Genomic DNA, 13263 nt, shown 5'->3' with positions numbered 1-13263 from the left:
TCAAAAGAAAAAGCAAATGGCTGACTCCCAATTCTAACGAAAACTCAAGATACTTCACCTGAGAATGAATTTATTAATAAACAAGATGTAGTGTAGAATAAAATGACCGGATATGTTTTGTTTTATATATAATTTTTTATTTTTGTAAATTGTTTCATTCTTATTAAGAATATAAATAGGTAGGTAAATAATTCCAAAAATTACCTCTTAAGATTTCATAGACAAAAAATATTCATCTTACAAAAACTGTACACATGAGACACTTTACAAAAATAGAGTTCCATATCTTATATAAAATAATTGTGTATATAAATATTATCAATAACTAATAAAATAACTAAATTATTTTGCTACATAAGTAGACAGGTGGTAAAGATCTAATTTTTTCACATAATATTATGTACCTACTAATTACTGTGACAGATATTTTTTATATTTTTACATCTTTTCTGTAATTGTCATGATGAGAGGGGGGGTACAGCGGGACATTGTGTTCCTTGTGCCACTCTGCGTTGTGCTGGAATCCTTGGTGAGTTTGGTAGTGAGGAATGGGGTGTTGAGTCGTTCTCCTTTTGACACAGTCATCCGGGTCCGAGCCGCCGAAGCGATTGTTCAATGATTGCGATGAAGGCCTGACCATATTCCAAGTGTTCTTGATGAAGGCTGACCCCCTCTCTGCTATCATTATGGTAGGAGCTGCGGTATTACCTGTAAAAAGAAATATATTATAATTATATGTTTGTTATTAATTATGATGCGAAGATTGCCTATTGGACAGAAGTTAATGATGAACATGATATTTGGCAGGAAAAATTGCTGAAATATCAGAGAAAGAAACAAAATATTGTTTACATTGACAAAAAACCTCCAAATAGTTTTAGATTTTTTCTGAAATTCCATTCTCCTCTTCCTCACCAATTTTTTCCAGTTTCCAGATTTTTGAATCTACCCTTGGTGTGTCTTTAGCAGTGGCGAAGTATGTAGGCTGTTGAGATCCGATATAAATAGTGTACACTAAACTTTGTCAGTCATACGTATTAGTTTTCATTGTTCAAGTTACATTCTAGGCATAGACTAATGTATTACCAATATTAATATAATACAGAATAAAATTAACCACAACTTGGACAACCCAAAGAAATTAATGACTGGCATTTTAAGGGCAAAAAAAAATTGCGATTAATATATTTACCTGACGTCACTGTTGGCATAATTGAAGCATCCATTACTCGTAGGCCTAGAAATAAAAGAAATTTCAAGTTATAAAATGTATCAATTTAATGATGGGACATGCTCGTCGAAGGTCAAAATTGAGTTTTTATTGTATTTTCAAACCATGATCCTGGACACTCCTAAAACGTTGTAGATAATCTATTTGATTTATTATTTTGAAGCCTTATTATCCTTTATAGTTATTTTAAACATTTGATGACTGCATAAAGTATTTTTGTTATAACATAGTATTCTTTTAAACCTCTCGCTCTAGTATAGTCTCTCGTCGCTCTAATATAGTCATATTTCGGTACATGAATGTGCAGTGGTGTTAAGATTTTTTACATTTATTAATTTTTAAACGCATTTATGAAACCATTAGTATAATTTATTACGAGATAATTTTTGTAAAATATTCACGATAAAAAATTATATTGATAATCTCTGTGATCCCAAATTTGACAAGAATTAGGCATTTTATTATTCAAAAAATCGGCAAGATTAACTCATTTGAAGATGATTCTAAAGATACTTATTATAAGCTATGTCTTTGACCATTCAAGTGTGATAAACATTTTATGAATAATGATTGCTTTATAATAATTATTGACCTAAGAATAAGGTAGTGTTTTTTTGAAATACGCCATTTCTTTTGTCATTCCCTAGTAGTTAAGCTACAACATACGGCCGTAGCCATAAATTTACAAACTATAGTTAAAGTAGGGAGTAAAATTATGTTAACGCGCGTGTTTTTTTTTTTAAACGGTACATGTTCAAACACGCGCGTCAATATCATTTTACTCCCTACCACTGGGGAATGACAAAAGAAATGGCGTATTTCAAAAAAACACTACCTTATTCTTAGGTCAATAATTATCATAAAGCAATCATTATTCATAAGATGTTTATCACACTTGAATGGTCAAAGACATAGCTTATAATAAGTATCTTTAGAATCATCTTCAAATGTGTTAATCTTGCCGATTTTTTGAATAATAAAATGCCTAATTCTTGTCAAATTTGGGATCACAGAGATTATCAATATAATTTTTTATCGTGAATATTTTACAAAAATTATCTCGTAATAAATTATACCAATGGTTTCATAAATGCGTTTAATAATTAATAAACGTAAAAAATCTTAACACCACTGCACAGTTATGTACCGAAATATGACTATATTCTAAAACATTAGAGCGAGAGGTTTAAAAGAATACTATTTTATGTAACAAAAACACTTTATGCAGTCATCAAATGTTTAAAATAACTTTAAAGGATAATAAGGCTTCAAAATTATATAAATAGATTATCTACAACGTTTAAGGAATGTCCAGGATCATGGTTTGAAAATACAATAAAAACTCAATTTTGACCTACGACGAGCACGTGGGCCGTTAACTTAGTCTTAGAGAGTGCCACCTACGAGCAAGTTAATAAAGCTTGTATGTACCATCAATCCAAGAGTTAGTTAACTTGCGACTTCATTCGTAACTTCATCATGTACATTTTCAAAACAGTTTATTATTTTAATGTGAATATTTTGACAATGAAAAGGTTAGAGCAAGGCGCAGCGCTACATATATTTAATGTTTACATGTAAATTGTACGTATTACATTTCACCGTAGCACAGTTTGCCGTGAGCTCTCTTATCGGAAAGAAATGACCGTATCGTATACTATAACACCAAGATGAAAAAAATACGCATTGTTCGTATTTTGTATTTATAATATAATCCGCACGATTTTGGCAAAATTCATGATTTTGTATAATTTCATGATGTTATTTTGTGGCTATTTTTATCATTAAAGGGAAGTGCTATACTAATGTGGATACACAGGAGGCATCTAGCGTCAAAATATGAAAGATGGAGTTTGATAATTTTTTTTTATAGCTGATGGATTACCTTTGATGCCAATAACTTTGAGCTTAGGATCAACGACAGCCAACGGATCCTTGGTCGATCCCATCTTGCAGGTTCCGACTTGGTGGTTCTCGGGTCCTGTGACGATTCCAACAACACACTTCCAGTACTCTATGGATCCCCATGTTCCCTTCACTAGGCAGTCTGGAATGGGTGTTTTGTCGGCTTCGATGCCCCAATTTTCTTTGAGAATCTGTTACAAAAAAGTTCATTAATTAGAAAACCACACTGGCAAAGTACTACTATGCGATTATTTAAAATTTACTGCGATTTGTAATCATCATCGTTTTATTATTATGATGTTTATATTAACAGCTGTACAATGCTATTAGTGGTAGAAAAAATATATGTATACATCTGTGTTTGTTTAAATTAGGTGGTAACATCTGTCTTGCAGCATTGAAATTTTACGATTATTCAAGCCTTTTTAATGCCTACAAAATCTTAAGAGCGTACGTAAGTGAAACGGCAAATAATTTTCAACATTATGTGGAACGAAATTTCGTCGCCACATACATACGTTCGATACAACAATAATTAGTAAATAATGATGATGAAACCTTATTAAACTTATTTATGTTACCAAACTAGGCATTTTCCTTTTACTTACTTGTCAATCTCGTATGGTAACCCAAGGTGACATCACCTTAATGGACGGAATTTATTAGTATCTTAAAGTGAAGGTTAAATGTAAATTGAAGGATTATTGATGGAATAGCTTACTGGTGCTTCAGCAAACTTGAGCGCCAGATTGATTGCTTCAACGAGAGTGTCAACGTCTTCCGGAGCAGACAGATAGTTGGCGTAGATCAACGGATGGCTCAGAGGATCCTTGTCTTTTAATGTTAAATATCCTCGACTCACTGGGTGGATGACAACAGGATTTACGCTGAAAAATAATTATTAACTCGGTAAATCTTGGTTATTTATCATATTTATTTTACAAAATTCTCCGTCAATTAAATAATCTAAACATTAACTATCAAAGCTTCACTTCTCCATTATCCATTCATTGACGGTCTTGAATACTTACAATACTTTAATAGGTACTACTTAAGAGTTCTTTCCTATCTTCATTCCTACTATTTTCATTAAGTTAATATTATCTGAGAGTAAGTTAACAATTAGTGCAGTGGAATTTAATGTGTAGAATAATATGGTGCCTTGGACTCTCAAAATACCTCCCCTTTTTATCCTCTAATTTTAAACAAACCTATGCAAAATAATTTCTGATTATACATATTAACAAAGCTCCACGGAATCCGCTTTCAAAAATTGTATTATTCACATTATTAAGACGATACATCAGTGAAACAGCAAATAATTTTCAACTATAGGCGCGACGAAATTTTGGATTTGCTGGCATTCGGAGAGCAAACGTTGATGTGTGAATACTTTAATTTGTTTCGTGATGGCGACGGGGGTATTAATCGTGTAAAGATGACTAAAAACGTTACCAATTTACTTGAAAAAGAAAACATGTCAATGAATATAATATTATTACTGTTACTAATAGAACAATAAACAGAACATTAAATGGACGCATGTTGGATTTATATGACAAATTATATTTTGTTCGGCTTGCGTCATTTGCACCCGCGACCCGCAATCCGCGCATCGCCTAGCCACGATCTTTTTTGACCATGCCTCAACTGAGGTATAGCCTTAATTTGCGGCCTGCATGGCATAAGGCATGACCTGCCTACCTATATGCACCATCACTCCAGTTACCATGATTTCTCCCAGATTTTAAATTTTGGGCTTGGATGGGCTCGGCGTGGCAGGTCGACCAGTTAAATGAGGTAAACACTCCACATGTTTACTCTAATAGAAAAGAAGTCGCCTGCGGAGCGCATTTCACAAGTAGAAATTAATATTTCGGTAATTCAAGTTGATTTATTTAAAAATACCAAAAATCATTACTAATAATTTAACTAAAAATACACGGTGTACCTTTTATTTTACACCGAATACCATTTGGGGAACATTACTGTAGAATATTACTCTGCCCTTAACCTAAAGCGATAGGTTGGGGGTCCTGCCAAACATTATGGCCTCTTGCTTCAGGATGTGGGGGCCATGGTATTGGGTGTCACAAATTGATGCAACAATGGGATCTATCAGTGTGATTGTGCATGCTAATGCTTGTATTAGGACTGTCAGTAATCATTGAATTTTTGAAAAACCTAGCGGCCCCTGCGGCGCACACTTGGAATAACACTGCACTAACCTAACCTAATGTAACTCTTGTTTAATGGAAATTTTCATTCCTGATAAGTTATCCATAAATCGAAATGTATAGGTGTATTATGGTCGATTGGCCAATTGACTAATTTTTGTACTAAAAACAATTAGTATACCATTCCGTAGGTAAATCGAAAGTAAAATTGAATACTATTATTGAATTGTATTTTGAATTGACTTAAGTGTGGTCTATAGTTACATCATAGTTTCCTTGGCATCAGGATGTTCAGGGTCATCGGCTTCGTTGATCTCTCCGGTCCGTGAGCACGAGGAAAGCATTCCATTGAAGAACATCTGCACGTCAGGATGTTCGCCAGATGGATCCGCATATTTGGAATTCAAGATTCCAGTTATCTGTGAATCAAAGAATTATTTTGTAGTGATCGCTTTGGAGGATTCACTTTAGATGTGTGAGATGTTTGCTTCAATTAATGTGATGATCTACCTACATCTTCTAAAACCTTGTCAAAAGCATACAAAAGAAAATGGGGAAAGGCTTAATGAGATACAGAAACTGATAAATTAAAAAGATAGAAACGAATGTTGATATTATATCCAATTTAATTTTGACTGTATTTATTAAAATTAATGATTAATTGAATACCTAATACAAATTAGTGTTTTGTCATAATTTGAAAATACAATACGATGGAAAAAGAAACTAATTATTTAACATTTAAGCTTGAAACATAAAAACAATGTTTACTGCATTGTAGATATCAGCATTTAGAAATATACGTCTCAATTTAGCAGATAAATAGTAGTTTTTTGAGTATTAGTTGACAGTAATTCACTAAATCCATTGGGTTCTTATTCTAGAATCTAGATTAACTGGTTCTATGCCTTCAGCGAGTCATCTCGTTCTATGAGGTTGTGATCGATAGGCCGCACATAGAAAATTTCGTGAGCTATCTCACCCGACTTTAAACTCATATTACTAGCAACTGTCGATTGATTTGCATAATCAAAAAAATTAAACACACTACTAAGCCACGGATTATTGGTATTACAGGGATTGTAGTAAGAGCTTTGCTCTACATTCAACGTGTGTCGTTAAAAATCTGCGGCCTGTGAGATACTGCCATAGTTATATCGTGAGGCATAGAAAAGGTTAAACATATTGTGTTGCAAATACACCATGTAAATTTGAGCAAGTTTCAGACTCCCGGCAACATTCAAACTATGTAGCATATGGCTGATAAATATTTTAAGATTTATTATCTTCCGATCCCATTTAATATCTAAGGACTTACCATTAAAATTTTTCTATCAGTGCAGTGTTCCCAGAACGATTCTTACCTGGGACAATCCGGTGGAAGACAAACTACCCGTTCTGGTGAGCATGTACTCGAGGGCGCTGACCCAATCCAGGTGACGTTTAGCTTTCTCTTTCTGCAGATGGAAAGTGACGTATGAGGTGACGTGGTTTTGCAGATTCTTGCCTACTCCTGGTAAGTCCTTGATGACAGGGATGCCCAGTTTCTCCAAGTCCTCTTTTGGACCCACTCCTGACAGCAGAAGTAGCTGAGGCGAGTTCACAGTACCAGATGACAGGATTATCTGAAAAAGATTATTGTTCAATAATGTATGTGAGGATGTGTGTTTTTTTTCTTATTGGCTCTACGATCCGGTGTGGATCTTAGCCATCTCACGTAGAGGTTTGTTAACAGATTTTCTTATGAGAAATTCTGGGTACACAAATTGAAAAAAACGGCATGTGAATTTGTTGAATCCTATGACTTTATAAGCCGTCACGTTACCGCTTACCTACTGAGAATCTGTATAGCAATAGTTACAAAATTTTTCTTCCTGAAAACTTCCAGGGCGTCATGGTGCACATTTTGAATATCACCGCACTACACCTGACTCTTGTTTATTGTAAATTTTCATTCCTAATGCGTTGTCTATGAAAGAAAATTTCGTACATCAAAACGTATGTCTGATTTGATGTTACATTGCCAACTGGTTATTTTGTGTATTAAAAACGATCCACAAATCAAATATTTATTCTGTAAACCTACGTATTGAATTTTTACAATAAATTTTCAATTTTGCTATAGCTAAATTCCATATAACGAGCATCCATTAAGTATATCAGTTGCAAAGGGTGGAAATAGGCTGTGGCATGGCCCCCACATTCTGCAACGGGCCCCCAGGCTAGGATCTTTGGCGGGCCCCCATACCTATCGCTAAGGATAAAAGCAGTGTGAGGCTCTATAGTAGCGTTTTCCAAATGGTGTACGCGGTAATATTAATGTGTAGGTATATTTAGTGTTTTTTTGTAAATTTTAATACATCCATTTGAATTATGGAGTTGTTGAGTATCGATACACAATTAAAATTTTTATCGCACAATCACATAATCTTAAATAATAACATTATTGAAGGGAAATAGCGCCGCAGGCAACGTTCTTTTACTATTAAAGCAAATTTGTGATGTTGTTTATCTACTTATTTGCTCATGAGCTCGGGCCACCAGGCTAGAGCCCTGTCAGCCCCCCCTTTGTGGGGGCCATGGGCTATGGAGATGTATTATGGTTTGGTTAGGTAGGTTTTAAATGAATTTTGAAAACTAACCATCACCATCTGCAATTAGTATTCTTACTTCAACTAAAATAGCTATAATAGTTTGGGTATGCTACGGGCGATCCGACAATAGTGCACACTCAGTCATACTTACATATTTATTTTTGTTGAATTATGAATACATATTACAGATGGCGATGGTTAGTTTTTTAAATTCATTAAGCCTGGCTAGCCAAACCATAATCGATAAAAAATATTCTTTTATCTATAAAAGATCTAAAATTATGTATGCTTTAATGACATAATTTTAGAAATGTTATAGATAAACGAATATTTTTTGGCTATTATCTTGTCACCTCCGAAAGGGGGGTAGGTAAGAGCGTTGGACCCCCCGTGATGATGTAATGTCACGGTGATATCGTCTGCTGGCTTCTTTCGGGGACATGCTTATGTTGATTGACAACGCGGAAATATTGGCGAAAACAGCGTTTTATTGTTCGGAATACAGTTAGGTACAAAGTACTACAGCGTAGGAAATATTCAAAAATATTTTTTAAAAAAATAAATAAATTTAAAATGGCGGTGACGCCGGGAGCGCGGCGCCACAGCCGACGTCCGCAGAGACCAAAAACCGAATGAATCAACCTTTTTGGAGTAGGTTAACTCAGGCAAGAATTAAAAATATTACCTACAAATTCTGTCACTGAAAAATGACAAAAGGACAGCCTTTACACCCTATGTACCTGGCTGGTAGGTACATTGGGTGTTATATTTCTGAGAATTTTTGCTAACCACAGAAATATTCAACCAGACCTTTTCCAGGTACATGCTTTGAAAGGGACTGCATTTGCTGGGATTAACATCACTGCACTAAATTACAGCTTGCTTGTATGTTTAAAATTGAATAAGTATAAAATTTATAATGACGCTAGGTTTTACTTTGCTTGCTTCTAGAATTAATGTAGGTATAAAGAAAATGCAGGATTTTACATACATTAAGGGCTAGAATGATTTCATTAAATTTTGTAGAACTTGCAAAAGGGTGACTATAAATTTTCATACATCTAAGCTTACGGGCTAGAAATTTGCCTCGCAGTCGATCTCTTCATGTTTGCATGAATCAGCCCAATGATGATTCAGGCCTCATGGCCTTGGATCCTCTGAGGATGCCATGGTTTAGGCGGTATCAATCTACTATGGCTTGGATTAGGCAGGGTTCAATTGAATTTTAAAAACTAACAAACACTATCTACACATTGTAGTCTTAGTTTAATGAAAACAATGATACGTTTGCCTGACAAAGCTTTGGTGTGCATTATTTATGTCGGATCTTAACGTTTACCTCCACTCTTCGCCACTGGTATGTACTGTGTATTATTTATGTGGTATCTCCACAGCCTACCTCCACTCTTCGCCAGTCAATTTTATTATAGGCAAAAGCTTAACATGTTGAATTGTAGATATTAGCGTTCTAAATTGATATAGTGTGGGTATCATTTGAAACAAAACATGGGTTTGGAATCTTATGTAAAATTTTTGACATAATATATACCTCTTTATTAGCGTTGACAACATGCTTGACTCCATTGTACAGGAACTCAACACCGGTGGCGATCAATGTTTTGGGATCGATGATGATTTTAGTAGCCGTGGAGTTGATCATCACGTGCAAGTTGGACCGGTGTGAAGCGGGCCGTAAGAATGCTCGGGCTGCGCTCAATCTGGACCCATTTCTAAAAGAAATAAAATGTAATGTATTGGTAATTTATCTAAAAAAGTATCCTCTGCTAAGAATTTGGAATAAGTATTTGTAGCGATCACGCTACTCTGCATTAAATGAATGACACACTTTAGGTTTTGTTATTATAACAAAACATTAGCAATAATATTTGTCGGCGTTTCCTCAATGATAACTCGACCAGTAGTGTTTGTTTTGATTAAGAATTACCACAATATCTATGGCAATATGTGTAGGCATTAATATAAATAAGAAGACTAATCTATGAACTAACACTCCACTCATCGAGTCCGTCACAAGACGTAGGTACTGCTATTATCACGAGTTCTTTACTCAACATAGTACATCCGTTATTCAACTCATTCGAATCAAGTCTCTCAGTGCATTATTATAATTAATCTCTTGATCATATCGATCTCATCAATACATCATTACCTCACGATTATACCTAATCTCACGTCATCATCCTAATTATTATATTCAGTGTATTCTTGTATCAACCAATAAACTACCCTCTCAACAACCAAGCAACAGCGACTCTTCATTTACCTCCACAAAATCATACCTTCAAATATTGTTATACTTTGTTTTGACCAGTTAATTAAAGCCATGAATTCGGGGCAATTGAATATCAGTTATATTTTCGTTTTACACAAGATATAGAACAGAGACAGTGAGCAATAAAAATACATGTAAAATTTTATTTGCTTGCGGCGTCCAGTCAATGGGCAGCGCCATCTATGGGTCTCTTTTCGAAGTCACGCCGCTAAACATAGAGTTGAATCCTAATCTGTCTACATAGTGCTTGCGGCGTCCAGTCAATGGGCCGCGCCATCATGGGTCTCTTTTCGAAGTCATGCCGCTACAGATTATTAAAAGTATTTTGTCGTTGACTAATCGACTGTTGTGGGTAATTTGAATTCAAGGCTTGTATAGATCGATCTGGTTTTGTCTCATCTTCATTTCTCTCACTGTATTGTTGTCTTAAATTTAGATGATTTGATAGTAATGTTAACTGAAATTCAGATTAATTGAGGTTGTTATTAATAATTCTCCATACCTGCTCATTGTTTGTGCAACGGTAAATCCGACGTAGTTGAATCCATTCAAATCGTTGCTGACTCCATAACCAATTTGTTCTGCCGCTGTCAAAATATCATTGGCCAACTTTGGTCTATTGGGAAACTGTTGTAAACAAATAACTTTAATTAAACATCAGACATTTTTTACGAGTAAAGGTTAGTCTATAGGAATAACACTAGTTTAAAAAATTACAAAAAAATACATTTCTAGATACAATAGAAGTCTACTTCTTATTGTCTGTGAGGACATTACTGTCCTGCTAAGTAAAAAATTAGTGTTTTTGGTTCAAGTTCTAAACTACCATTTCACTTAGCCGGCTCTCACATCAAAACTCGTCTCGCCTGCAACGTATCGAATACGTCGATGTGACATCATCGTCATTCACAAAATACACATTGCCAAAAAATGGAGCTCCGCAGAATGGTCGAATGCGACTGATTAGTTAGAAAAAAACATCTACTGTTGCGATCGACAAGTTGTATGCTTCTCGGGCTCCGAGTCGAAGATGTCAGAACCATACAAACACCTACGAATTGGTCATTCCTATACCGGCTCGCCGATCGCCACATCCAAATATCTATACGTTATGAAGGTTACGTGCGACTGTTGCTACCGGATCGCCATTCTTGGAAGGTTTGATTTATGGCTGTGCGGCAGACAAGGCGAGTTTAGATGTGAGAGCCGGCTCTAAATAGACAGTGTTTATTTATAGATTATGTCAGAAATAATCCATTAATTTTACATTATAAGAGAAATTGTAGTTTAAAACTTGAGTTCTCATTTCACTAAAACCATCGCAGGGTAGATTACTAACAATTAAAACTTCATTTATAGATGGCGTCAGGAGCAATCCAATAATAAAGATGGTAGCTATTTCTTGATGCAATTTGAAACATTTCAAATAGGGTGATTATTAAGAATTATTCATAAGAGGGATATTTGGATTGGTAACTTGATTGAGCTGAATACCACTTCCTCCATTTTTTTCTTTGATTCTTTTGGAGGTAGGAATACTTTTCAAAATGACGTATTTCTAAGTACCTGTTGCACAGTGAGTAGTCCGCCAGTGGCATGGTAATCCGGAGATACGAGTGATCCGATTTGCTGATTGTCCTGAGACAACTTGAAGAATGGCATGACGTTGTCCCAAGACCAACCTTTAGCACCGCTGGCCTCCCAGTTATCATAATCTCGTTTGTGCCCACGCATATACATCATACCGTTCAAGACACTGCATCCACCTGTTGAATTTTATCAAAATAATGAACTAGGTTTCAGACGCTCATCTTGACAACACTCTTCAGCGTATCAAAAGTGCGTCAGCATGAGTTATTTCGTGCCGAAGATACAACTATTCTTTAGTAGGGTAGTTATATTATATCCAATGCCCACTTTAGTTAAACCGTGACACAAAACTGTAAACTTTGATCGTAGTGCTAGTTATTTCTCATACTTAGAATGGTAAACTTAATGTTTGTTGAATATTGAAATAAATGGTAATAATTTTAACAAAATATACAATCAAAGATTGCACTTAATTATTAATATTACTTGCAATATATAGCACTACTATTGTAATTTGCAATTCAGTGCCATGGCCTGTTGGTATGTAGTCAGCCTTGCATCATATCACCATGTTAAAAACTGTCGTATTTTTCTCTAATATATATATATATTTATGCTTGAATGGGGGAGGGGGTGGCGGAATTTTGAGCTGGTACCAAGACGACAGCCACCCTTGAATATATTTAAAGTAGATTATCAAAATAATTACCAAGAACTTTTCCCCTTGGCCAGCTGCAACGCTGTTCAGGTTCTCCCTGGCAGGCGTATTTCTCGGGTTCGGTCTTGTAGTTCCAGTCCATGAGGGGGTTGCCCCAATAGCCGGGGATGAGGCCAGGAACAGACGATGCAGGAGGTTCGTCACCTCCAGCTTCTAACAGCAGCACCTGTCAGAATAATCCCAATTATTATCAACGTGAGGTCTATAATCATTGTTTCAATTGGGTCAACAACTACGTATATCTCGGGCACCAAATGTTTATATGGTATTGGTATATCAGTATACAATGGAGCCATAGCCGATTCGTGGGTATATTGGAATTGTTGAAACTTGAAAACTTTTTGTAGTGTAGACAGTTGACGGAGTGCGTACAACGCATTCAATCTAAGAGTCTAAGGCAGGGGTTGTCAACCTGGTCCCTACCGCCCACTAGTGGGCGTTCCAGCTTTCATGATGGGCGTTAGGGGTCTTAATTTAGGGGCTTAATTTAATCAGACTTCATGCTTCTACGTATGCAAAGTATACATAAAAAGATAGATTTAACTACAGTAAGTTGTTTTATAAAGATTTATTCTGCAAAACTTAGCGAAAGTATTTGGTAAGTAAGTATTTTTTTTTACTTGCTGTAACTCTGCTTTATAAATTTTATAAAGTACAGTTACTTCCCTACCTTATAAATCACCATTACTGTGGAACCAGAGGGCAGTTAGAAAATGTTACTACTAACAGAGATACAAAAGTGGGTGGTAGGTATA

The 13263-nt window shown here is 35.4% G+C and overlaps 1 protein-coding gene across 2 annotated transcripts in view; it reads right to left on the bottom strand.

The window, feature by feature from the left end:
• Positions 1 to 144: 144 nt before the first annotated feature.
• Positions 145 to 13263, bottom strand: part of LOC147069681 (glucose dehydrogenase [FAD, quinone]-like) — a 32391-nt gene continuing 19272 nt past the window's right edge. For both annotated transcript variants that reach the window (XM_085950192.1, XM_085950193.1), the window contains exons 4-13: positions 12500 to 12674; positions 11767 to 11966; positions 10703 to 10827; positions 9457 to 9637; positions 6678 to 6938; positions 5578 to 5732; positions 3858 to 4023; positions 3117 to 3327; positions 1193 to 1237; positions 145 to 708 (exon numbers count right to left, since the gene is read on the bottom strand). In XM_085950192.1, coding sequence (XP_085806318.1) covers positions 431 to 708; positions 1193 to 1237; positions 3117 to 3327; positions 3858 to 4023; positions 5578 to 5732; positions 6678 to 6938; positions 9457 to 9637; positions 10703 to 10827; positions 11767 to 11966; positions 12500 to 12674 — 1797 coding nt within the window. In that variant the 3' untranslated portion in view covers positions 145 to 430. The remainder of the gene's footprint in view (positions 709 to 1192; positions 1238 to 3116; positions 3328 to 3857; positions 4024 to 5577; positions 5733 to 6677; positions 6939 to 9456; positions 9638 to 10702; positions 10828 to 11766; positions 11967 to 12499; positions 12675 to 13263) is intronic.

This window comes from Rhyacophila brunnea, unplaced genomic scaffold, assembly GCF_057557595.1.
Source record: "Rhyacophila brunnea isolate RB1 unplaced genomic scaffold, BYU_Rbru_1.0 scaffold_23, whole genome shotgun sequence".
NCBI lineage: Eukaryota > Metazoa > Arthropoda > Insecta > Trichoptera > Rhyacophilidae > Rhyacophila > Rhyacophila brunnea.
The sequence above is the reverse complement of the archived record's forward strand: the minus strand, read 5'-3'. Positions and strand labels throughout refer to the sequence as shown.